This window comes from Rhopalosiphum padi, chromosome 3 (assembly GCF_020882245.1).
Source record: "Rhopalosiphum padi isolate XX-2018 chromosome 3, ASM2088224v1, whole genome shotgun sequence".
Classification (NCBI taxonomy): Eukaryota; Metazoa; Arthropoda; class Insecta; order Hemiptera; family Aphididae; genus Rhopalosiphum; species Rhopalosiphum padi.
The window spans coordinates 59,058,638-59,082,771 of record NC_083599.1 but is presented as its reverse complement, the minus strand read 5'-3'; the positions used below and the strand labels follow the sequence as shown (position 1 = coordinate 59,082,771).

The following is a 24,134-nucleotide window of genomic DNA, read 5'->3' as shown; positions in this document are numbered from 1 at the left end:
GTATGTATGAATTAAATAAATGTTTAAACCATTGTTACGTAATATATTCTATTTACAATTAATGATATACAATTAAACTGTAAATCACAAACATAAAAATTAAGTATCTAGTTAACTAAAAAAAAAAATTAATAAAAATAATAATAATAATAATAATAATATAATATAATATTATTCACACACCCTTGCCACATTTAGGAGTGCGATTTTAATTATCACAATGAAACTCGAATAAATAATCAAAGTTTCATGTATATAATTTATAAATATTTCAATAAATTATGTACAAATACTTTCGTGATGCGGGGTTTAATTTTAAAGGAAATCATCATAAATCATAACAGTTAAATGCTTTATACGTTAAAAATAGATATTTACATTTAATACAAATGATAATAAAAGTGTATAGCTTTGCATATTATGATAATTTTTATTTTTTTAACTTTAGTCGTATAATTATAATATAAGTGAATACTATATTAAACCAATGTTTAAATATTATCAAGAGGTTTTTTTTTGTTTTTAATCGAAATAAATGTAATACGTTTAAAATTTCACACAAAAATTGTACATTAAGAGGCTATAATAATAATGTTTTATAATATGACTGAAAACAGTGATCAATTGCTAAGTAGAAATTACCAAGACAATGATTGATAAGTAAGGTTCAATTTTCCTAGTGCCGTAATTATTTTCATTGCTAGTGATGATTGTGGACATTTTTAAAAATAATTCTATACCTTAGGTCCTAATATTATCATGTATATTATACGTATATAATTTACATTTATATATCCACATATATATTATGCATAAACAATGAACAATATATAGATATATGTATATATGTATACACACATTCACATTCAATAATACATTCATTTTTTTTATATATACATATATATAATATGTAAATATGTATATAGTACAGTTAATCACGGTTATTTTATACAAGTCATAAAAATTACAATTTTATTTTCGGACTAGTAAATTTAGGAACATTCATCAATGTATTAATAATATGCAATAAATGTGTGTATAGATATAGAGCATACAAACAAACACTCGTAATATGTACACAAACGATGGGCATTAATAGCATACTTTTATCAGTACAGTCGCATAAATTTGAACATGTAGGCAAGTCATACAACGTTGGTATTTTCGATCCATTTACCAATATTATTATCATACCTAAATAATTGCGCTAAAATATGATTATCTACTTTTTTTTTTTAATTTTTTAATTTTTTTTTTTTTTTTATTATTTAAGTTTGTACATATGGATTAAAATAAAAAGTTATCGTTATTAATTCAAAATTAAAATTCATTAATAAATTATTTGTTCTGTAATTCACTGAAAAATTATTGAAAAAAATGTATAAACATCATGTTTCATATCATAATGACATATTACGAGTACCTATGAAATTAGTATAAATAAACATGCCTGTTTGTTTTGTTTTATACATGAGGTTACTGTGAATCGTATAATAATTTACAGGATGTACATAACTTAACTCAAATATTATATTTAAAAGCATTTTATTGTAACAGCTTTATAATTTGATGCCAATCAAACAAATGAACCAACTGGCAATCATCATCAAAATTAAAATAGTAATACTTAAAATCTAGCAAAAACTGCACCATGATTTGGTATTGATATACCCAGAGATATGCATGATACATTTTCCATACAATAATACTTTTTAAAACATAAATAAATATTAATAGTAAAACACACAATACTAATAATAATAATATTAATATTAATAAATAAATTAAAATTAACATAGTATTATCGTTTGTCACTAATGATGATCTAATCTACACTATTTATTTTTTTAATAGGTCAATCACTTATATTCAGAGTAAAGGTTTAAAAAAAAACGTCATACCTATGCGCATTTGAATTTAAAAAAAATCATCATAATGGTATAACATTATGATGTCAAAAAAAGTGATTGTAGGTAGTAATAAAAGGTATATACTAATAAATTGTTATTCAAATAAACATAAGTAGTTATACTACTTATAGGTAGTTTAACTACCTCAAAAAATAAAAAATAATAATAAGGACAAATAATTCTTCCAAAAGGAAAGCACAAAAATGATAACTATGATCACTAACAGTCCTAAACAATACATAGGATACACTAATAATAAACAATGATACTAACACATACGAATAATAAACGATGATACTAACATAAAACAATAAGACATTCCAATGATTTGATCGTCATAATAAAAAAATTAATGGATAATGGTAGATAAATATATAGGTACATATTATTATATAAATAGATGAAACTTAGTATTATTGTTTCTAATAATAATGATTCATTAGTTACTGCCAAAATAGCTAATATGACTTATTCATTAGTTATTAAGACATGTTTATCAAATTAATTATTGACCAGTGTCTTGGTCGACTTCACTGTAGTGCATATTATTATGAGAATAATTCAAGTCACGGGTATACCATATGACTTATTGAATGGCCACATTATGGCGAAAAATTTAATCGAATAAAATATCCTTTATTATACAAGTACTAAATGAGGACGTCGAGTAAATTTTGAACAAGATTTCATTATGTTGTAGCGTTTAGAACTAAAATGTATCAATCAAAAGCTCGACACAGTCGAGTAAGTATTGGAAATTGCTGACAGTAATAAAACAAAAATATTTTTTTAAATACTGTCAGAAAGGTGTTTTTGTTTTTATGTTTTGCAAGAAAAATATAGTGTTTACAAAATATTTTTTTAAATCAATTCTAAAATAATAAAAAAAAATTAAAAGGTTAAAAGAAAATATTTTGTAAACATTAGTTCAAGCGTTTTTAACATGTAAGAAAACCCTTTCTGACAATATTATGTTTAATAATTTTGTTTTATTTCTGTCTAGAGTACCAACGATTCACAAAGGTATAGGGACCAACAGATAGCAGCTCTGCGATCTTTTTGCCGCGTGTCGCTCAAGAGCGTTTTATAACATTATTATGACGTATTGACGTCAAGTCATTGAAAAAATAAAATTATAGTAAGATCCATTACTAGTAAAATAATAATAACATAAAAATAGCAATAATAATAATAGTAAAAATAATGATGATAGTCACAATGATAATAATAAAATAAAAATGTACAATGCGATTTGAGTTTTATCATCGGTTAAAACGCAAATACTCGAGTAAATGTTATGTAGCCAGACCTTCGGTGCGGTTCTGGGAGATGTGATTAGTGTGCGCTATCGGCGATGATTGTGGCGATTGGGGCGCACAGTTGTTGAGCTGATGGTCGTCGGCGGACTTGATGTTGACGGCCGTCTGCCGATCGTAGTGTAAGTCCCAAAGTGGTGGTGTCCTTATATGATGGGAAGGTGGCGATGAAGACGACGACATGATGTTGTTCTGCTTGTCGGCGGCTATGCTAGGTTCCTGTTTCATCATGTCACCAGGAAACGTACCGCCACCACCAAAGTTACCGAATCCGCCCAAAATGCGATTGTTGACATTGCTGTTAACGTTCTGGATTACAGATATCTCGTTGATCTGAAGGGAAAAAACAGGAACAATAATTTAATAAATTACTATGGTATGTCTATAATAAAGTTGTTATTATTTTATATTGTATTGTTATTATTGTATTAGTATTGCTTAAATTTTATCAATATCTACGGATCGGAATGAAACAAAAACGATAGTTGGACAAAACGCATCAATAATAATAATAAAAAAAATAATTAAAACATAAATTTGTGACAATGAATAGCACAAATCGCAGTTGTTATAATAAAAATATATCACGACCAAAATATTTAACAGGTAGCGATTATTTTCCATACGCAAAAAAATATATTCAACGCCTTATCATCGTAATAATATTCAAATATTTATAGTACTAAGTACTATTGAAAAATGATAGATAAAAAAAATACCATAAAGGAATCGTGTAATCACCTTTTGTTGATGAATTCCATTTAAAAAGGGACTGGGTAGAAACGGATGGTAATAGATTTCTGGTCTCCGTTGTAGGAAGTCCGTTTCTTTGACATTGTTGGCGATTTGCAACGGCGGAAGCTCCAGAGACATTCTTCGTCCTCTCCTGGACGTTCCATTTGTCCACATGTGCGTTCCCATGTGCACCTGTACATCAGCGAAACAAACAGCGATATTAATAACACATACGCATACACATATTTTTTTAAATAAATCTCCTCCGAGACACTAAGGTAAATAGCAATCGAATAAGCTTACTTTGAGATTGCCTTTAGTCGTGAACGCTTTCATGCACACCGTGCAACGAAATGGCTTGTCACCAGTATGGGTCCTCATGTGAATTTGTAGTGCGGAGGACGAGGAGAAGTTCTTGTTGCACACGTGACACAAGTGTTTGGGCGAACCTTCAAACGAATAAGCAAAATAATTTTAGTTATTTCATTGTATACAGTTATGGTATTGATTATATAAATACACATTACACAGCCATCATTAGACTTAAAAGAAGTAAAAGAGTTCTGAATACTAAAGGTTGCTAATCGATAACGACATTAGGTCGGGTATAAGACCTATTATAGACAGTATGTACAAGTCATTTAAATATTGATATAGTTATATTTTTTCCTTTTGACTATTCGTCCAGATCGAGTCGTTTGGTTTACATTATTATAGATGATTTTTTTTTATATTTTGATGTGAGATATTTAATTCAAAATAATATAATATTGACGCAATAACAATAATATAATACATACGACAATAAAGAAAGAATAATGTAATCATTAAAACAAATTTAAAAAAATAATTCAATTTTGAGTTACGGGTTGAATATAGTTTATTCGTTTGTAGCAATTGCTTATTTTGCCACCCTTAGGTGATGAACAATCGCAATGTTAATCCCTACCAGGAATAGAACTATAATTTTTAAAGTCTGTTTGACGTGGGCAGATCAATCAAATTTCTGATGATGCATCATGGCGATGATATTATTTTAACAACTACTACTACTGCTGTACTACTAGCTTACTTGTTTGTCTCTTGGCCGACGGCTGGCCAGCTTCAGGATCGGGCAATGAGCGTTTCGGCGACGATGACGAAGAAGACGACATACCGCCCTCGGTCGCGGTTGGTGGTCTTCTGGAACTGGAGCCCGAGGCGTTGTACTGTTGCTGGCCAACAGTGGGTACGGACAGTGTAACCACCGGTTGGATGGAGGATTTAGTCGACGGTGGTTGCGACGGGGGCGTCTGAGCAGATGCGGACGCTTGTTGTTGCGCCGGTGGCGGGGACAAGTCGGCTACCGACTGGACCGCGGTACTGGTCAACGACGGCCCGGTGCTCGTGGACGCGTTGGCCGATACCGTAGTCGCGGTACTGGACGCGGCGGTCATCAAACCGTTTGTAGGCTGTTGCAATACGACCTGCTGTGGCGGCGGTGGTGGCGGTGGTGGCGGCGGCGGCGGTGCCAGAGATCGAGGCCCGACTCCACCGGTCACCGCTCCGGACGACGACGGTCCAGAGGCCGCGGCTACAGCGGCGGCGGCGGCTGCTGCGGCGGCGGCGTTTTGTGCTGCTACGCTCAACAGCATGATCTGCTGTTGGTGGTGATGCATCTGATGCTGGTGGTGCTGCTGGTGATGCAGATGATGCTGGGCCGCGTCCCGGCTTTCGGAACTCGCGTTGCTGGCCGTGTCGTCGTGACCGCAGCTAGTCGAATTGTTGCCGTCGAACATGTTGTTCGACGAGCTGCCTCCGCCGGCGCCCGTCGACGACATGTCTCGTGTCTTATGCGTTAGCATGTGCTGTTTCATATTACCCTGCAACACATGCAGAATACATACTGAAAGTCTGTTGTGCCATTATGTCGATATTTATTTTATAACGATGACATCGCGAGTCATGTCGTGGTGGTGGTGGTGTGAGGGATATTAAGGGTTGGATGGGGTGGTGGACAATTAGGGTTGGTGTATCGTACGTGACGGAGCAGAGCAAACCGCGTGTTTCAATAGTAACCAACAAATATATAAATACCTATACGGCTATACTATACAAGTAGGTATACTTAAATAAAACACGGTATAACGTGTCGTCTCGTCCCATACGGCAACACGTTCCTTAACATCTACACTTATTTATGATGTGATGATAAAATGTACTTAGGGGCGAGAGACTTTATTACACTGTGTGGTGACGCATACCGGATTCGGAAAAATCAATTTTTACACCTTCAAATATAATTAATAATATTAACGTATAAAACCTCACGACGAAGGGAAGGCATTTTCATAACAAGCACTTGCACGCGATCCGACAAGAATATTTGTAATAATAATAATAGAGTCGTCTTGTAAACACGTCATCTCCCCTATCAAGGCTATAAAAGCTCGTGTTCAACGAGTTTCGAGCCGCGTGCGTTTACCGATCTAATATAACCACCGGCGGTTCACGAATGAGGAATGGCGTTTCGAATAACAATATTAAAAATTGTTATCGTGAGGTTATGTCATGTTGAGTTACGAAAAACTTGACTGCGTAAACGACGGCGGTTATGAATTTATGATAATTGTTTTGCCTGACGTTTCGTAGGGTATGCCATCTGAAATGCATGCTCAGTGACGTGTAGATTGTGTGGTATGTTTGTGCGGCGGTGAGTTGATTTGATTATTATTATTTTATTATGTTGCGCTTAAATGTATAAATTCCAATTTTTCGTACGTTGATATTATATTTTATTATTTCTCAAAGTTGCTTTTCGCGGGTGTATATTTCAAATCAGAAGTGTACAATAATAGTGGCGCGCAGGAATGTTTCCCGAAAACTTAAAGACTCCTCAACAGCTCCATCGACAACGTATAGTTTTACCACTCTCGTCTACATTATTACGAGCACATATAAGTCGTTTCGAACGTAATTTCGGCCGAGTACGCATCTCTATTCGTATGCACGTACTTTGAGGGGCACCGCAGACGTCGTGCGGTTTCGGTTTACGAATAGATATATAATACGATTATTAGCCCAACGTATTCGCACCGCTAGAATTCTCTGGCGCTGAATAATATTCGCGAAAAATGGCCACGATATAAACATTTCGAAACTCAGTTTCTGGTACCTAATTTTTAAATCACAGTTCATACTATACCTCTTATATTATTATGATAAAATACATTTTATTGTTTTGTTTAAGAATTTATGTAAAATAAAAATAGTTTTGAAAAACTTATTCGGTTAATTTCTACTATTTTTTCAATAAGTGAGATTCAAAATAATTTCGCACCAAATGCTGCAGCACACGGTCATAGATCGTAACAATATAATTTCCGTCGCGGGATATGAATATGGAAAACATATAATATCATAAAATAACATACACACGTGAAAATATGTATATAAAAAATACGGTCAAAGGTAAACAGCGTGAATCCGGCCAAAAAATCCAATCACGCATATACAAACCGTCACACATTTTATTGTTTTCAATTAAAAAAAAAATTCCATTTCCGTGTATGATGATGTATAATAAGTTGACTAAAAACCGTCACTTCGCCGTCGGCAATATCAAGTGGAAATAATTTCGAAAACAAACATATATATAGGTACACATGCACACATATACACACACCACAGTGAAATGGAAGTGGTACACCTCTGCAGTTCGCAGAGTACGTTACTACTAAATGAGCATCCCAGCGAAACATATTAAAAAAATATAGGTATCCGAGTGAAGAAAAAACAAAGAGAAAATTAGTAATAAAAAAGAACAACATTATTTTACACGAGAAACCGTATAGAATAGAAAGACAAAAAAAAAACAAAACAAATTGCACTACGAAACATAAATGACTGTGGAAATTAATCCACGTCACTGCCGTTGAATTTTACTGTACGTTTTCTTCTACGAATGTAAAAAAAAAACAACAAAAAAACGCGATGAATCGTGAAACAGATAATAGTAATATGCTGTACAAGACGTATAATGTGTGATTTGAAAAATGACGGATGTATGTGACGGATTTGTGTGGAAACGTTTTCGATTCGGTATTGTAGACAGACAATGATGATTTTAGCGATCTCAGCTCGCAATTATAAACCGTTTTCGTCGTTTCCATCGTCATACAACAACATGTTATGGATTTGACGACCGTTCTTTATAGAGACGCACGCGCACCGCGATATCTCAGTGTAGGTTAACGAAACGAATGATGTGTAAAATTAACTACGGCCATATTATGGGTAGGGATGTACTAAATGTAGTACCACCTATACGGACAACACAATTATTTACGTCTTTAAAAAATATCATTCTTGTCTTATGTTAGAAATAAAAACTGTATACATAATATTAAAAAGATAATAATATTTTTAAATAGTTGTGGGTTGTTATCGAAAAACGATTAATATTGTTTTGTAGTAATAATGTAATACTATCATAAATGTTAAATACTTAAATCGATATAAAATTTGTATCTCGAGATTTAAAATAAAAAAAGTCAGATTTTTAATATATTCTGCGAAACAGCTAAAACAATAATATTGTAATAAACTGAAAATAGTAATAATAAATGTATAAGAAAAATTGCCACCGCTTTAAAAATGTGAGTTTTGGGATATTGTCGCTCACTCCCTAAATGCGTCACCGTATACACATACTTAATGTAATAATATAATATTATGTAGGCATGTGCTAGGATAGATTATACCCTGTAAATAAGTTAATATCATAATTTCACGTTATATAACGTGTCAGGGAGAAGAAAAATAACATTTTATAAAATGTATTATAATTTATAAGTAAACGGTGGTTTTATTTTATATGTGATTAAATTAATGGAAGGCGACAGATACGATTATGGGCAGAGAATTAATAATGCTATAAATTATTAGTATCTATACATGATATGTATGAAATATTATGTATAATAGATACTCGTAATAACTAATAAAAATACACGTTGAGTAGGGAATTTAAGATTATTTAAAACGATATGATTTTTATGATTTCATTCAACTCATTTGCATGACGACATAATATAATAATAATTGTATTTTTAGTATAATACAATATTATATAAGCAATATAGTTTTAGTTAAGGTACTCCTACTCTAAAGTCACTGAGATGAAGCATAGTAAGATTTATACGTATAAATTCTGCAATTATTGCTACGTATTGTAATATTATGCTTTAGTATTATGGTTTCACAATAATTCACATTGCGCTCGCCAAAACTAATTACCTAATTTTACGAAACTAGATTAAAAACTATAATTTTTTTCTAAATTGTCTAGTTTCTACATAACAATATTATGTAAAAACAAACTAGCATAATATTCGTTTATTAGTAACAATTGCGTAATTAATTATTTACAAATAAATTATAATTATATTAGGGAATTATGCAATGAAGGAATAAAAGAAAAGATACTAAAAATAGTATTGAAACAATGAAATATGATGATTCACATTTCGTTTAAATTTATGTGCGATGTCGTCAAATAAATGGAATCGTTTGTACCGATTAGATAACCGGTAGTGGTGGTCTATTGTTTTTGCTGTTTTTTTTTTTATATACATACACATTTTATATTTGAATATTTAAAGAGAATATTATTCGTCTTCAAATACGAGTAGCAAGTCTTTTTTTTCCGGTTCGTCGATGTATTTATTTTTAAACAAGTAATAATAAGGTTTTGTATTGTACGGTTAAATTATTTGTGCACGTTAGAGAACAATTCGAAAAATACAATATAAATAGAAATGCATTATAAAAAAAAAAAAAAAAAAAATTGCGATGAAAACCGCCAAGAGAAATTTAAATAATGTTGAAATGTCCATAAAGGATCACATCTGGCGACTATTTTGCAAAGCGGTGATATGCAGTTGAACGTATTGTTATAGGAAAACATTTGTAACAAATATAAATATGTTTATTTATTTAAATTAGTTTATGTGACCGATATTATATTTATATATTATGTAATAATGACGGCTATAATGTCTGATTCGAGTCGGGCATTTAGTTATTGAGATTGTTTCGTGACAATTTATATCATATGAATGTGTTTTATATAATATGTGTGCTTTCGAATGTCAAATATTATAAATTTATTTAAAATAATATTGTTTTATAACAACACACCGGAATCGAACACCGGACCGTGGGATAAAAATGAAAATCGTTTCAAAATATTATTCTACTCGCTTTCGGACAGACCCGACAAACGTAAATGTCAAAACAAAATTCACATAATATTATGCATAAAATATGAACGTCCTAGTTAAATAAATTAACCAGCGCACACAATGCCGTTGACGTTGGAACGCTCGAGTATTTATATTCCACGATGATAAACATAGCTATGGGTATGTATAGGTAAAAGTAAAAGTGTAGAATTTTTTTTCGTTTGTATTATATTTGTATTTACTATTTAGATCAATATCGTTCTTTTGCCCGTAAAAGCAACAGGTTTTTTTCCCACTATTCGTTAAGATGGATCGAGGAATTAATCCATTACTCAACCTTCAGCAAAACGACCGCGACAGCGGGGAAAATGAGAAAATATAGTGCGATAGCTGCGGCTCTCTCGAATCCGCGACGATGTTACCTGTAACCTGTCACAGAAAGCGAAGCGTATAGGTATACTGCCAGGCACCAGTACTTGGGTGTATCGAGATGCCGACCAACAAGCGTAATATTATATATTAATATGAATATTATTATCTATCAATCTATCATCGTGTTAATAAAGTAGAGACAGAACGGTTGAACCCGATCGACCATAGAAAATTCAACATTGGTTGTGTCAATGTTGTAAACATTTATTTATAGCTGTCAATTATTGTTAAAAATATGAGAATCGGTCGGTGCATTCAGAATACAATGCGATTATTATAGGTTTGATACTACACAATTTTGTTGTTTGGCACCAAACTCCTTATAACAAAAATACGGAACTAAAATAATCTATCCAATTGGACGGATAGACCTTTCTTTTTTATATTCCATATTTTTTTCACCGATTTATTGAACAAGTAGCTAGAAAAAATTGTAGGATTCAAGTTATAAATGACTGAAGTGAACGGAATCTCCTCACTAATAATAATAAATACCATTAAAGGTATTTTAAACGGTTATTCATACAACGGAGAACAATATGTCAATGTATATTAGAATATCAAAAGATAGGTATTGATTTTAACTATGAAATAATAATCAAGTAATTTAAATGGTATTGTATACCTATTTGGTATCTCATATTATATACAATAAAATACGTGTCGTTGTTCATTCTAACAATTGTACTGTCATTTTAGTTGTCTGTATGAAAAGGAGATAGACCGTAGGTTTTTTTTTATTTGTAAGAGAAGATGCAAATAACTGTCGATTGACAAAAAAATGTTCGTTTGTTGGAACGAAAAAATTAAATGGTTCTAGTCCTCACTGGAATATAATATATAATATATATAGTATTAAACACGAACAGGAAAACGATCTTTTTACAAGTATTGTATGTACGCGAACAATACTATTCAAGCAGTGAACAACCTCATCTCCTAAGGCCGTAATCGATTTTACAAAAAACACAATACAATTTAACACCGATCGTTCGAGAGTATTTTTTAGTTCAATTTTGCGGCGAACTGTTGATTTTGACCGGATAGGAGGAGGATTCTGGGTGGAACGAGGGCACAACGGGTTATGGACATTTTTTTAAGTGCAATATTGCGTATATCGTTAATATTTATGTTGGATACACCTATTTACTAATGAACAATTAATATATTACATATAATAATTGTATTTTTCACATTTTTTATGTTTCTTCAATAAAAATGTCTTGAAAATGTGAGCATCATTCAGGTTGTTTATTTTATAGTGCCATCAGTCCAATCCGGCCATGCAGAGGCTAACGGTTTAGATTCTAATTTATTAATTAATAATCGTGTTGATCATACCTTTGTCGAGAATCCTCGGTCGCACACTGTACATTTGAACGGTCGCTCTTTGGTATGGCTTCTGTAGTGGATTTCGAGAGCAGAGTGGCACGCGAACGTTTTGAAACAGATGTTACACGTGGTATTTCCTCGAGCAGCTAAAACATATACATCGGAAATAATTATTTTGCATAATTTTTGTCGCGCACGTGGGGTAGTAGGTAACAACCCCGACACACAAATATTAAAAATAATAATAAAAATAAGATCTAAGCACCCGGTCCAACAAGCCCCGTCAACGACGGAGACGTGCGCCGGATAAGTACTTTGCACATGTGACGGGCGAGAGGGGGGACACAAATCAAAATATTAATAATAATAATAATAATTATTATTATTATTATTATGCCAGATGATATCGCGAGTTCGCATTTTTTAGCGAAATGAATATCTTACATATTATTATTATATCAACAACATCTCGCGTTACCGAGACATGATATAATGTATAAGATTATTTTTTTTCCTGAAATGTGATTTTTCTAAAATACTGTTTATGTGCAAGCAAATGTTTCAAATATTCGTTTCATCTTGTTTTCGGTATAAAAATAACCCGCGTCTCACAAGTCACGACATTCGTTTATTTATATTTTATATGCCATTTTAGATTCCGTGCAGAGCGAGGGGGCGGTTTTACAATGAAGTGTACTCTATTTTTCTTTCGGTTAACACTTTTTGGGGCAATAAAAGTTTCAAATTTTTCACGTATTCCACTAAATCAACCAAATTGAACACAGATGGTACTTTACAAACGTCATTTTCGGGAAATATCCCAGTAAATTACTGAACGCATTCGGCCGACTGCGAATAAACGGCGGAACGTATATAGATAAACAGAAAAACCCGTTTTCGATGATATCTTTTCCGTTTTGGGTAAACCGAGTTGCGCCTCAGCAGAATGGTTTTTGAGTGCTAATTAGTATGATTTATCGTATTGATCTCTTATTGAAAATAATTTCATACTAGCTTTTAAGCGCCAAGGTGAGCAAACTGAATGCATATATTATTATTATAATATACTAAACCTACACTGCTTTCGATGTCTGATCGCAGATATACTTTTTTTTTTTTTTTTTTAGCAATATTCAGTTGAAACAAAATTGTAATATATTACAATATATTAAAAAAATATATTTAAGCGAATGAAATATTTTTTAGAAATAAAATCAATGAATCACATTTTTGATCGTTGTATAAACATATAGTGACGAGTAAACCCATGCGAGTATTCACAATACACATATTATGTACATAAAAATACATAAAAAATATTATTTTTTCGTAATTTAATTAAATTGTTTATTATTTATGAATATATTATAATTATTATATATAAGTGCATTAGAATGAAAAAAAAGAGACCAGTTTTATGTTATTGAGATATATTATAATTAAATACATTATAAATAACTATAATATATGGAATTCATTAATTCGATCGAAGTTAACGACATAATATTATTTCCCACCGCATAATAATACAATCATTGCTGAGGAGAAAAAATATTTTATAATAATTATTCATATTCATAGACCATTGGGAAAAACTGTATACTATCACATATTTGGAGATTTAATAACTAAATATAAGTATAAAACTGTACTACAGAACACGTTTGGTGGCGTAACGTAATGTTTATTAATTAATTACTAATTAGATATATAGATGTTTATCACTCGAGCTGTTTATTTTGAGATCTCATATGGTATCGCCATTCGCCAATATTATAGTAAAATATTATAGGTATAGCAGTCGCGTAACACTATCGTAAAACCATTCACAGCGCGCGGCGGGTTTAAAATTTTGAATTTTATTAACAGATGCACTCAACAAGGCTGCGCGAGTATACAAAAACAATAATATTATTATTATTATTATTGAACCACACGAAATTCTGTCGGCGAAAATATGAATATTGTATAAACAATAATCTCATAAAATTCTAAAAATGTTATAAGTGAAAATCGTAACAATGTTTGTTTTTTTATCGACTCTAAATTTTACCGTTCATTATTAATGGCTATGGCGTCTCAAACATAAATCCGTGTTAATTTATACCCGACGGCAATGATTTCGAAATAATAGCGGGCGAACAAAATTCTTCCGCGCGTCGGCAAGCAAAATAATTATAATTTATGTTTTTAATTAAAAACAAAAAAAATATGTATATGTAAATACCGATAATACATCATTCGGCGTGTAAAGGCATAATGAAAATAATAGTAACATTATATTACGGTGTTTTAAAAAAAGACATGTGACGCACATGTGGTCGGTGCTTATATACGATAATAGCACGATAAATAATGGCAACGGCGTTTATAATTACTTATTTATTCTCCATAAAAACGATAAAATACAACGAACGTGCATTGGAAGAACGTACGAAACAAAGGAATGATACTACGATTTATCAGTTGGGTGCGTTGAGAATAATTTCCATCGTGTTATTATCATCAATAAAATATTATGCGACGGCGTGTGTATCGAGTGTACCGTGAAATGGATATTAATCGACACGAAAAAAAATTAAATTAGAACAAAAAAAAATGGTTTTCCAATGAAATCACGGAATACTATTCGCGTTTACGAAAAAAAAAAAAAAATTGAAATGTATCGGCCCACAGGAGAGAAGTGTAGGCATCTCATCTCGTCACCGTGTACAATAAAAACTTCAACTCGTTATACAGTTTATTATTGTTATTAGCGGTAACTGGTAATATTTCTATTTATACATGTAGAATACTACTACTACTTTTAATACTACGCGCGTACCTACTGTTTACACCAAATCTTAACACATCTGTTATGGTACTAATTATACCATTTAATAACATATTAGATTAGGTGTAATAATAATGTATTATAGTTTATAATCATCTTTTTTAAGCTACTTGATTGTATTATAGATGGGTCATGATTATGATGATAATAATAACAATTTTATGCCCCCACTTCCGCACACGTGCCGGGATCGTACGCCGTTTGCCAACGAAAAGAAGACAAACAATTATTAGAAAAAATTATTATGCGCAGCATTATAATAATAGTGAGGTGTTAACTAATAGATACATAATAAAGCTTATATTTTGATAGCGTCATTATATCGAATATCGTGGCTACTATTACAAAATATTAAATGATATTCGGTCATAGAATAGATTCTAAGCGTTCAAACTTAAAATTATTATTATTTTTATGATCATCATTATTTATTATTATTATAATGCGCACATGGTTTTGAAAAAGCTCGTCTCGGGCGGTAGTCGGCAAAAAAGAAATGCTCGAGATTCTATTGATTTAGTCAACAAAGTGACAGAATGCATCTAAATATAAAACTTAATGACGCGATGAACATTTCAACGTTTTAAATGTCAATGCATTTTACCAGACAATAATGCGATGATAATATAACATAAGGAATTCAGGCGTGATGTATGCGACGCGTTTTTCATCCGAGCGTGCTTGACACGGTGCCAAAAAGTGCGTGCAATTTATTCTCCGGGACGAAAAGAATAGTTATTTTACACGAATTAAATTGAATTTAGAAAAAATGTGTACGATCGAGAGTGTCTATTCATAACTGCGCGCAATGGCAACACACAATGGCACGTGATGTGCGCGGCGATGGTCTAAAATATAAGCCAACGCCAAAACAATAATAGCGAAACGGATGTCTCGGGTTTTTTTTTCTTTTAAACATTTTTCTACAAATAAACGACTTGTGACACTTACCGGATGGTCCGAATGATGGTCCGTGGCCCGGAAGTCCGGCTGTGGAGTTGGCGGAACCTGACATGAGCCCGGCGAATGCCGGTGGCAGATATGCGGACATGATGTGATTGGCAGTGGTGGTCAATGCCGACTGTTTGGGTGTCAAATCAAGAGCGCAAGGTGGCGAGTATCTGCTGTTGTGGAACGACATCGATGCGGGAGATCCGGCCCGGGAACCGTGGTGTCGTGAAGACGACGACGTCGGCCTGGGCGAAAAGGAGTCGTCCGAAGTGTTAAGTGGCGGGCTGGCCATCATTACTCTACCACCTGAAATCAAAAGATTACGATATTAAAAGGGTTAAAGTTTATTTGATAATAGATATATTGATCGGTAAATTCACAAACAGTCTGTTTTCAAAGGTTGTAATCAAGCTAACTAATTGGTACTTAGGGTTGCAGTTATTTAGCTGAGCTGGTCGGGTAAGTAGTTAACTAATAGACTTAGATGTAATAATTTTTTTAAGTGTACAATTATATTTACTGCATCGTTAAAGATCTTATATCGACAATAATTGTTACGCAAAATGATTTTGAAAATAATTAACAATAATAAATAATAATTTTGTAAATCAATGTATACAAGAGCAATGATCGTTGAAATAACGATAATTAATGAAATAACATTACACTGGTTTTGCCTAATCATCTTTAGTATTTCCAAATAAATATTATTTCTGTAGTGTGGCTGTATAATTTTATTCAAACAATTGTCTATACATTGAGTATATAACAGTAACGATCATCGAAATAAGAGCCTAAACAATTAACTTGTCACTAATTTTTTCTATGGTTAATTTTCATGTAATCGTGGTAACAAAACGGTGTGCATAAATCATAATAGTAATAGTAATAGTTACGCCCGTAGTTACGTTAGGTTAGGTATAATATGTACATATTTTAACAAGGTGTTGATAAAATCTAACTAAATATAATAATTCGTGCATGTGTATGTTTAACGCATAATTTTAACTACGTGTAACTATTAATTATTATATTATGAATTATTTACTTTTGTTGGACAGGTTTTCGGGTTGGTCTTGTAACCCGTCGTTCATAGTTGGGCTGTTGGTCCGTTCCTCTTCGCCACTATACTTCGTATCTACGCTAAAGTCGTCAGTGTTGGCGTCAATATCATGTTGACGTCCATCTGCGTCAGCCGAGTCGATGTCCACGGCCATATCGTCGATGTACTCGGAGCATGTAGGGTCATCTTTGTTGTTGCGCGTCATACTGGAATCGGAGAGCGGCGGAGGAGACGGAATAGACGATTCACGCGATGAGCAACCAGCGTTCGCGGGTTTGCTCAAGTTCTCAGGTTGCTCTTGTTCGCGTTTGAACTGAAAGAGTTGTAGCGATGATGAGTGATTATTCGACAGGTGATGTTGCTGTTGCTGCTTATGGTGGTGCTGGTGAATATTATGCTGCTGTTGGTGATGATGTTGTTGGTGGTGGTTTGTCATTAATAACTGTTCGGCGGGCTGTAGTTGTTGCGAGGGTATTTGAATATTCGATGGGAGTGTTATGTCTGTCGAGGACGACTGATGTTGTTGTTGCTGGCCGTGGTGGCTGCCACTTGGTCGGAATAGATTGGACAGAGCCGTCGGGAATGACGAGGCGGACGAGGCGACGGAAAACTGATGAGACAACGGAGACCGTGGTGTGACGGTGCCGGTGGAGGTGGTTGGCATTTGTGAGTTGCTGCCGTTCTGGTGGTGTGGACTCTGGTTCAAGTGCGGTGGCATCAACGCCGGGAAGTCTCTGTCTAGGTGCTCGGGAACCGGCAACGGGTTCATTTTAACGTTGGGAAATTTTGACGTGTGTCTCTGGAAATGGACTTTGAGGTTACCCTTGGTGGTGAACCGACTACCGCAAACGTTGCACTTGAACGGACGTTCGCCCGTGTGTGATCTGATGTGTATCTGAAGGGCTGAGTCACTGCCGAACACCTTGCCGCAATAACGGCACCTGTGCTTGTAGAAGTTGTCGCCACGGCTTCCGCCACTGCCACCTGCGGATTTACCGTCGTAAGGTGACAGCGAACTGCCTTTGCCACCGTTGCCCGAGCACTTTCTGAACGAGAGCTCGTCCGCGAGATTGTTGGCCAACATTCCTTGGCTGGCTTTATCCAGCACTTCTTGGGCGCGGCGCTGCAGCATTTCCAGCGAGTTGGGTTCGGTGGGCGATGGTTCCGGGTCCAAGTTGGTGATGATTGACGATGCAAACGCGGAAGAGACGGAACACGACGGGATGGAATGATGATGTGTTACGATTGGCGACGAAGTATACGGCGTCAGCGAAAACGACGTCGAAGACGACGACGATGGCTGAGGCTGTGACTGGAGCGGGGTCGGCGGTAGCGGCTGAGCTGCACTCTCGGTCGTGGTCTGTGCGGAGTTCGATGCAAGTGGTTGCGGCGGCGGCAGCGGGGTTTGTGCCGCGGACGCTTGTAGAGCTTGCAGTGGCGACGGAACGGGACGTTGCAGTTCGGGCATCATTATGGCCATGATCGACGCCGGCGGGGGCGTCGGCGAGCGCGAGGTGGACGGCGACGGAGATCGGCTGAGTTGAAGCAGTGGCGTTTGCGTGGTGCAGTCGCCGGTAGACTGTTGCGTGGACAGAGACATCGGCACGGGGACCGGAATCGAAAGCGGCGTGACTGCCGGCAACAGCTGTTGCGGGACGGGTGGGGGCAGAGGCGGAGATCGTCCGGCCTGTTGGTGCTGTTGAACCATTTGTTGCAACATTTCGTTCCGCGATATGGCCAACAGCGACAAAGGCATTTCGTTGGGCGACGCTGCCATGGCCGACATGACCGCGGCGCCGTCTTCGTTTCCATCGCTGAGCAGTGGCGGCGACACGGACAAGGTGCCGTCGACACTTCCGGCACCGCCGCCGCCACGACGGCTTATCTGCAACTGTTGACGGAGCTGTTGGATGAGACTGAGCTGCATCATCTGTTGGTGTTGCAACGTGAACAGCGACGAATTGACGATGGCTAAGTCTTGCAACACATTCTGGTTGCTGACTGCGCCGTTGTTGACGGCCATCGCGGTGGCCGCGAACTGCGCCACGGCCACTTTGGTGTGTTGGAGCGCTTCGAGCGTCACGTGATGGCCGGCGGCCGCTTGCTGTTGCTGCTGATGTTGGAGCGCTGGCACGTCGGCCGCGGCGGCAGCCGCCTGTACGGCCGCTTGGTAAGCGGCAAACGGGAAACCGGCGGGCACCAGTGCGGACGGATCGTCGACTGCCACACCACCGCCGGCCACGATTTCGTCGCCTCCGACGACGGAGTCTTGCAGAGCGCCACCGTAACGGCGGTTGTTGTTTTCGGCGTCCTGCCGCTGTCTACGCTGCTCTTCGTGAGCCTTGTTGTTGTTATTGTTGTTATTGTTGTTGTTATTATTGTTGTTTATGTTGTGACGGCCACTCCTCAAATCGGCCACGGCCATCGCCTGCAAACCGGCCGCGTTATAGTGGTGTCCGCGACGGTGATAATCGTCCATGTCGTCCATGTCGTCCAAGTCGTCGACAACGTCCTCGTCATCGTCCGCTTCGTCGTCGTCCTCGATTTCGTCGGTGTCGTCGTGATCGTTCCTGTGGTCAAAGTCGTCGGATGTGGCCGCGTTGTTGGCGGCGCCGGTGCGGAGCACGCATGTCTTGTTGTGTTCAGAAAGTTCGGAGAAACTCAGAAATCCCATGGCACATTGCCTGCAGGTGTTTGACAACTTTCTCGGCAACTTTTCTCCGTGCATCGGCCCGTTTTCTTCGTCGTCTTCGTCGTCCGAAGTCATCGATGTCGCACCTGCGCAACAACACGAAACACCAACATTAACATCGCAATCGATCTGGTCGCGGGGTATAGGACCCGACGCGTTTTTAATAAAGCGTTTTCTAATTTTATTGCGCGACTTTGATGGCACCTAACAGCGCCTAACCTAAACGGACGTGATTGTGCAGTGCGCCTAACTCAAATCTGCATCCCTAATCGCGCTATGTTAGTAGGACGCGTATTGGTATGCCGTGACGGGACTGTTGTTTTTATTTTATTTTTGGGGTGGGTAGGGGGGTTGGTGACGAAATAATCGCACTAATCGTATAACACCACAGACTTAAGGGAGTCTATATTATGTCTTATGTGTTGGCGATCGACACGTGATCAACGAACAAAATATATTAAAAAAAGATAGACGAACGACCACGCACGTGACAATACACTAGTATATACCGTATAGACTCGTCGCGTGTATAGCAAAAAGAGAAAAAGGAAAGAAGATAAAAAAACGTGTGGTTAATTAAAAAAAAAATAAAAACTTTTGTATGATTTAAACACTGCTCGACTCGCGTTTAATTTCCGTAAAAGTCTAGACGTCATTAATACCAATCTCGCACGCGCATTAATTGTATAATGTCACAATGATTAAATTTGTACACGACTTATACGTATATATACATAAATATATATTTAATGCACGCGCATATAAGCGAGCGAGCGAGCGCATTGTACTATATTAAAGTAACCTTCGTTAGTTTTTTTTTTTGTCTCTTCTTCTTATTCTTCATTCTTTTTTTTCGTTCTCGCTGCGGGGAGAGCGGACTACTGTAATTATACAGTATATATTAATACGGACGAGATAAATAACGCTTAAAATATCCCGTCGTGTACAATACAATTATCGTTGCTAATGTAGGTAACATGTATACACGAAAACTGCTACGGGCGCGCGCGTCATTTCCACGGTAGATAAAACTTTGAAAATACAGAAACCTTACGACGGATTACTTTTAATGGGATTACCCTGCCTGCCTACCGATCGTTCATCCGTCCATCGCCGTTATGATGTCAAACAACGTAATTATCCGTGTCGTTCCTTCCAAAGTCACTCGTCTTATCGGTAATAAGTCGAGTGGCATCGTATTCAGGCGGTAAACAATAACAATTATTTTACGGGCTCGTTTAACGTTATTATATTGTTATACGATTATATAAAAGCGAAACTGTTAACGGGCCGGCAAAAAATTAAAATAATATACGTGCAGTTGCACCATTTCAGTTTTAAAACAGTGCCAAATTTTTAGGCGAGCCAAACTTTTTCACCTTAGGAAAACAGAAGTGACAGCTAGCAATGGCGGAGGCAACAACGGAGTCATTCTGGATTTTAAATGGGATACAAAATAAATTTTTTGTATCTTTTAAAAGTTTATATATACCATAATAATACTATTACAATCTTTAATAAAATTCTGCTCATAAACTTTTTTATCTTTTCAATTTTATATGAAACAGTAGTCGGTAAGCTACTTTATTTGTATTGGTAAGAATCGTATCGACAAAGAAATATGTAATTTTAAAATACCTTCCAATACTTTATAAAATGTTAATTTTATTAAATAAATAACTCAAATTTGACTGTACCGGTAATAGCATAAAATTAAGGCCAACCAAAGGTATGAGTATAAAATAGTGGCACTAATACTTATAGCTACCTTGCGATACAAATATTAGATATTATGATGTTTTATCGACATATGTTATGTTGTTATTGCACAATATCGGAATATCGACTATCGAGTCGTTTTTCGATTTACACAAGGTGAATAGATGGTATAGTATTTAAAAAATACCAATTTTATATTATATAATATTATATATTTTTTAACAATAAAAATAACTCGAAATCGCAAAGAAAATGCTGTCGAGTTTTTTTTTTTTGTCTTTGACATTCTACCATTGAAATCGAATATAGGTACTGCAAGTAGCCCGCCGTTGGTTTTTTGACCACGCGTTTTCACGTTTTTATAGTTAATTAATATTCCTTAATTTTTTTTATCGCATCAGTCTGGGCGGTGCATACGAGCCGCCCGCCGGACGCCGTTCATCTGTTGTCACACAAAACATTAATAATAATACTAAACTCATCAGTGAAAATATAATTAAAATCACGACCTAAATGAGACCAGTTCGTTATGTTTTCATTCCACGCGATTGAAACGCAAAATAGTTTACAATTGTGACGGACGACTGTCGTAGTTATTATTGTTACGAAGAGTGTATATAATCATCATCATCATCATATTATTATTATTGACTACTGTTGTATGTTATATACTTAATAAGTATTACTTATATATTATTATACGCAACGTTTGGCGCGGCCACCGTCCGCACCGATCATTCCTCGTTAATTTTATTGTACTATATAAGTGCTAATCGTAAATCCGAGTAGAAAAATAATAATGGGAAAAAAACGGCGAGAGAGAGAGAGTGAGAGAGGGATAGCTATTAAAACGGTCGTTTAGTATAGTTGTTGGTCTGTTGGTGTCTGTACTCAGTATAATAATAGTGGTGGTGCAGCGGTGGCGGCCAGGCCTCTCTCTCTCTGTCTCTCTGACGCGGCTCGCTGCAGCAGTTATACCGAGTTCATATTTCGCATAAAATATGTAGGCAGTTCTTTAAAACAGAAATAGTAAAAAAAATAGTATAAAATAAAAACTAATTTATTAATACCGCAGGAATGTCAATCGACGTTGGTCGACGTCAAATAATGAGACGTTTCCTGTAACGACGACGAGTTCCAGGAGTAGGTACGCGCCAATGTCCTATACCTATACTGCAGCAGTAATTTGACGTATACATTTTTCGAAGAAGCATATTTGCCATCGTTGTCATCGAAGTCGCGGCAGTAACATGACATGACAATGAAAAAACTGGTTCGCGTCATACCACCAAAGACTAAAATCTATTAATTTTGTTTTTTAGTTGCATTTTTCGAATGATCGTTTGAGTTTTTTATTCCGAGAAAAATTTTCATCGATATACATCATATAAATACACACGCACGACAAGAACCCTCGAAAAAAATATAAAAAAACCGTACTGCATATTATACACGTACAGCATACCTACTACCAACGATAATCTTCGTGATCTATATGTTCCATAATGGTTATAATATATATAATGATGTACCTATATACGTTCCCACCATTACTCGTGTAACTAGTAGTGTATACGTCTATAATGATCTATAAATATAATTCCAGAAGCTTATGACAATGTTAGGACTCTCAAAAGAGACGTGGTATATTAAATACAAAGTTTAATTTGATCGATTTTTTCTGATTATTTTTATTGTTAATTTTATAATAACAATTTTTTTTTTAAGGATTTTAATATTGGTGAAACATTTTAATTTTCAGGAAATGTTGAAAAATCATTGTTCCACTCGATAGTGGATGAAGCGAGTGTGATATATAGGGCCGTCGGTCATAAAATATTATAACGAGTGCATTTAGTGCGCAAAAATTCAAAATAAACCGATCACACCCATATTATATATAATATATTATAATGTGTACAACGCCGACGTATTATTATTATTATTAGGCATATATGTATATTAAACGAGAATCGTGAGGTCCACAATATTATGTTCTGTACTGTTGCAGTTGTACGATAAACGCGTGTAATATTATAACGAACAATAATAATATATGCATACGGTATAAGTGCAATGTATACATCATGATATAATATAATATGGAGTATATAATACTATACAACGTACCTCCGCGCGTAGGACTTTCCACAATCGTTTTCTGTTAATTGGATTCTGCGACGATCTATGCTTTTAATATTACAATGTAACACAGGTGTGTGTGTGCGTGTAATACCGGGTTAGTATCTCCCCCTCCCTTACCATGCGAAACCGAGCGCTGCGGACAAATACCCGTATTAATTACCGTCGTCGTCGTCGTTCGGTTACGGTCACAGTTTTCTGTTTTTCCGATATAATAATAATAATAATAATAATAAAAATAAAAATAATAAGCAGAAGAAGAATATATAATTTCAAAAAAAAAAACAATACCTCTGTACAGCGGGTATATCTGTATAGGAAATAGTATATCGCGCGTTTTGGTGTGTGTCTGTGAAAATAAGGAGTGATGTACATAATACTATTATCTACAGAGGTGTTGTACAACGACAGCGGCGGTGCGCTCGCGGACCGGAAGTATTCAAATTAAAGCATAAAGCGTCCGCGTTTCGGATGAATAGATCCGCCGCCGCCGCCCCCGCCTCCGCGGAAGGATCTAGTTTGTCAGTCACTGTCTATCGTCGACGTCGCGCACAACACACGCACAAAAACGACGGCCGGCGACGGATGATGGCCAGCCATGCGTCAATAAATATGACTAACACCGACGGAGCTATCGGTCGGTTAGGCATATTATTTTATGATAATATATATATATTACGGCCGGTGTTCAGGTCTTCTCCGCGAGTGATGTGTATAATAATAATAATAATAACAGGTACGTCTATAATAATAATAACCGATACGCAAGAGTTTAACCTCACGAA

At 35.7% G+C, this 24,134-nt stretch overlaps 1 protein-coding gene across 2 annotated transcripts in view; it reads right to left on the bottom strand.

Moving 5' to 3' along the window:
- Nucleotides 1–1,526: 1,526 nt before the first annotated feature.
- The window catches only part of LOC132923773 (sal-like protein 3), a 78,011-nt gene continuing 55,403 nt past the window's right edge, over nt 1,527–24,134 (bottom strand). The window contains exons 2-8 of one of the 2 annotated variants that reach the window (XM_060987733.1): nt 16,782–19,574; nt 15,734–16,039; nt 11,959–12,095; nt 5,034–5,823; nt 4,265–4,410; nt 3,968–4,153; nt 1,527–3,559 (exon numbers count right to left, since the gene is read on the bottom strand). In XM_060987733.1, the coding sequence (XP_060843716.1) occupies nt 3,206–3,559; nt 3,968–4,153; nt 4,265–4,410; nt 5,034–5,823; nt 11,959–12,095; nt 15,734–16,039; nt 16,782–19,574 (4,712 nt within the window). In that variant the 3' untranslated portion in view covers nt 1,527–3,205. The remainder of the gene's footprint in view (nt 3,560–3,967; nt 4,154–4,264; nt 4,411–5,033; nt 5,824–11,958; nt 12,096–15,733; nt 16,040–16,781; nt 19,575–24,134) is intronic. The other variant, XM_060987734.1, reaches the window with a different exon arrangement.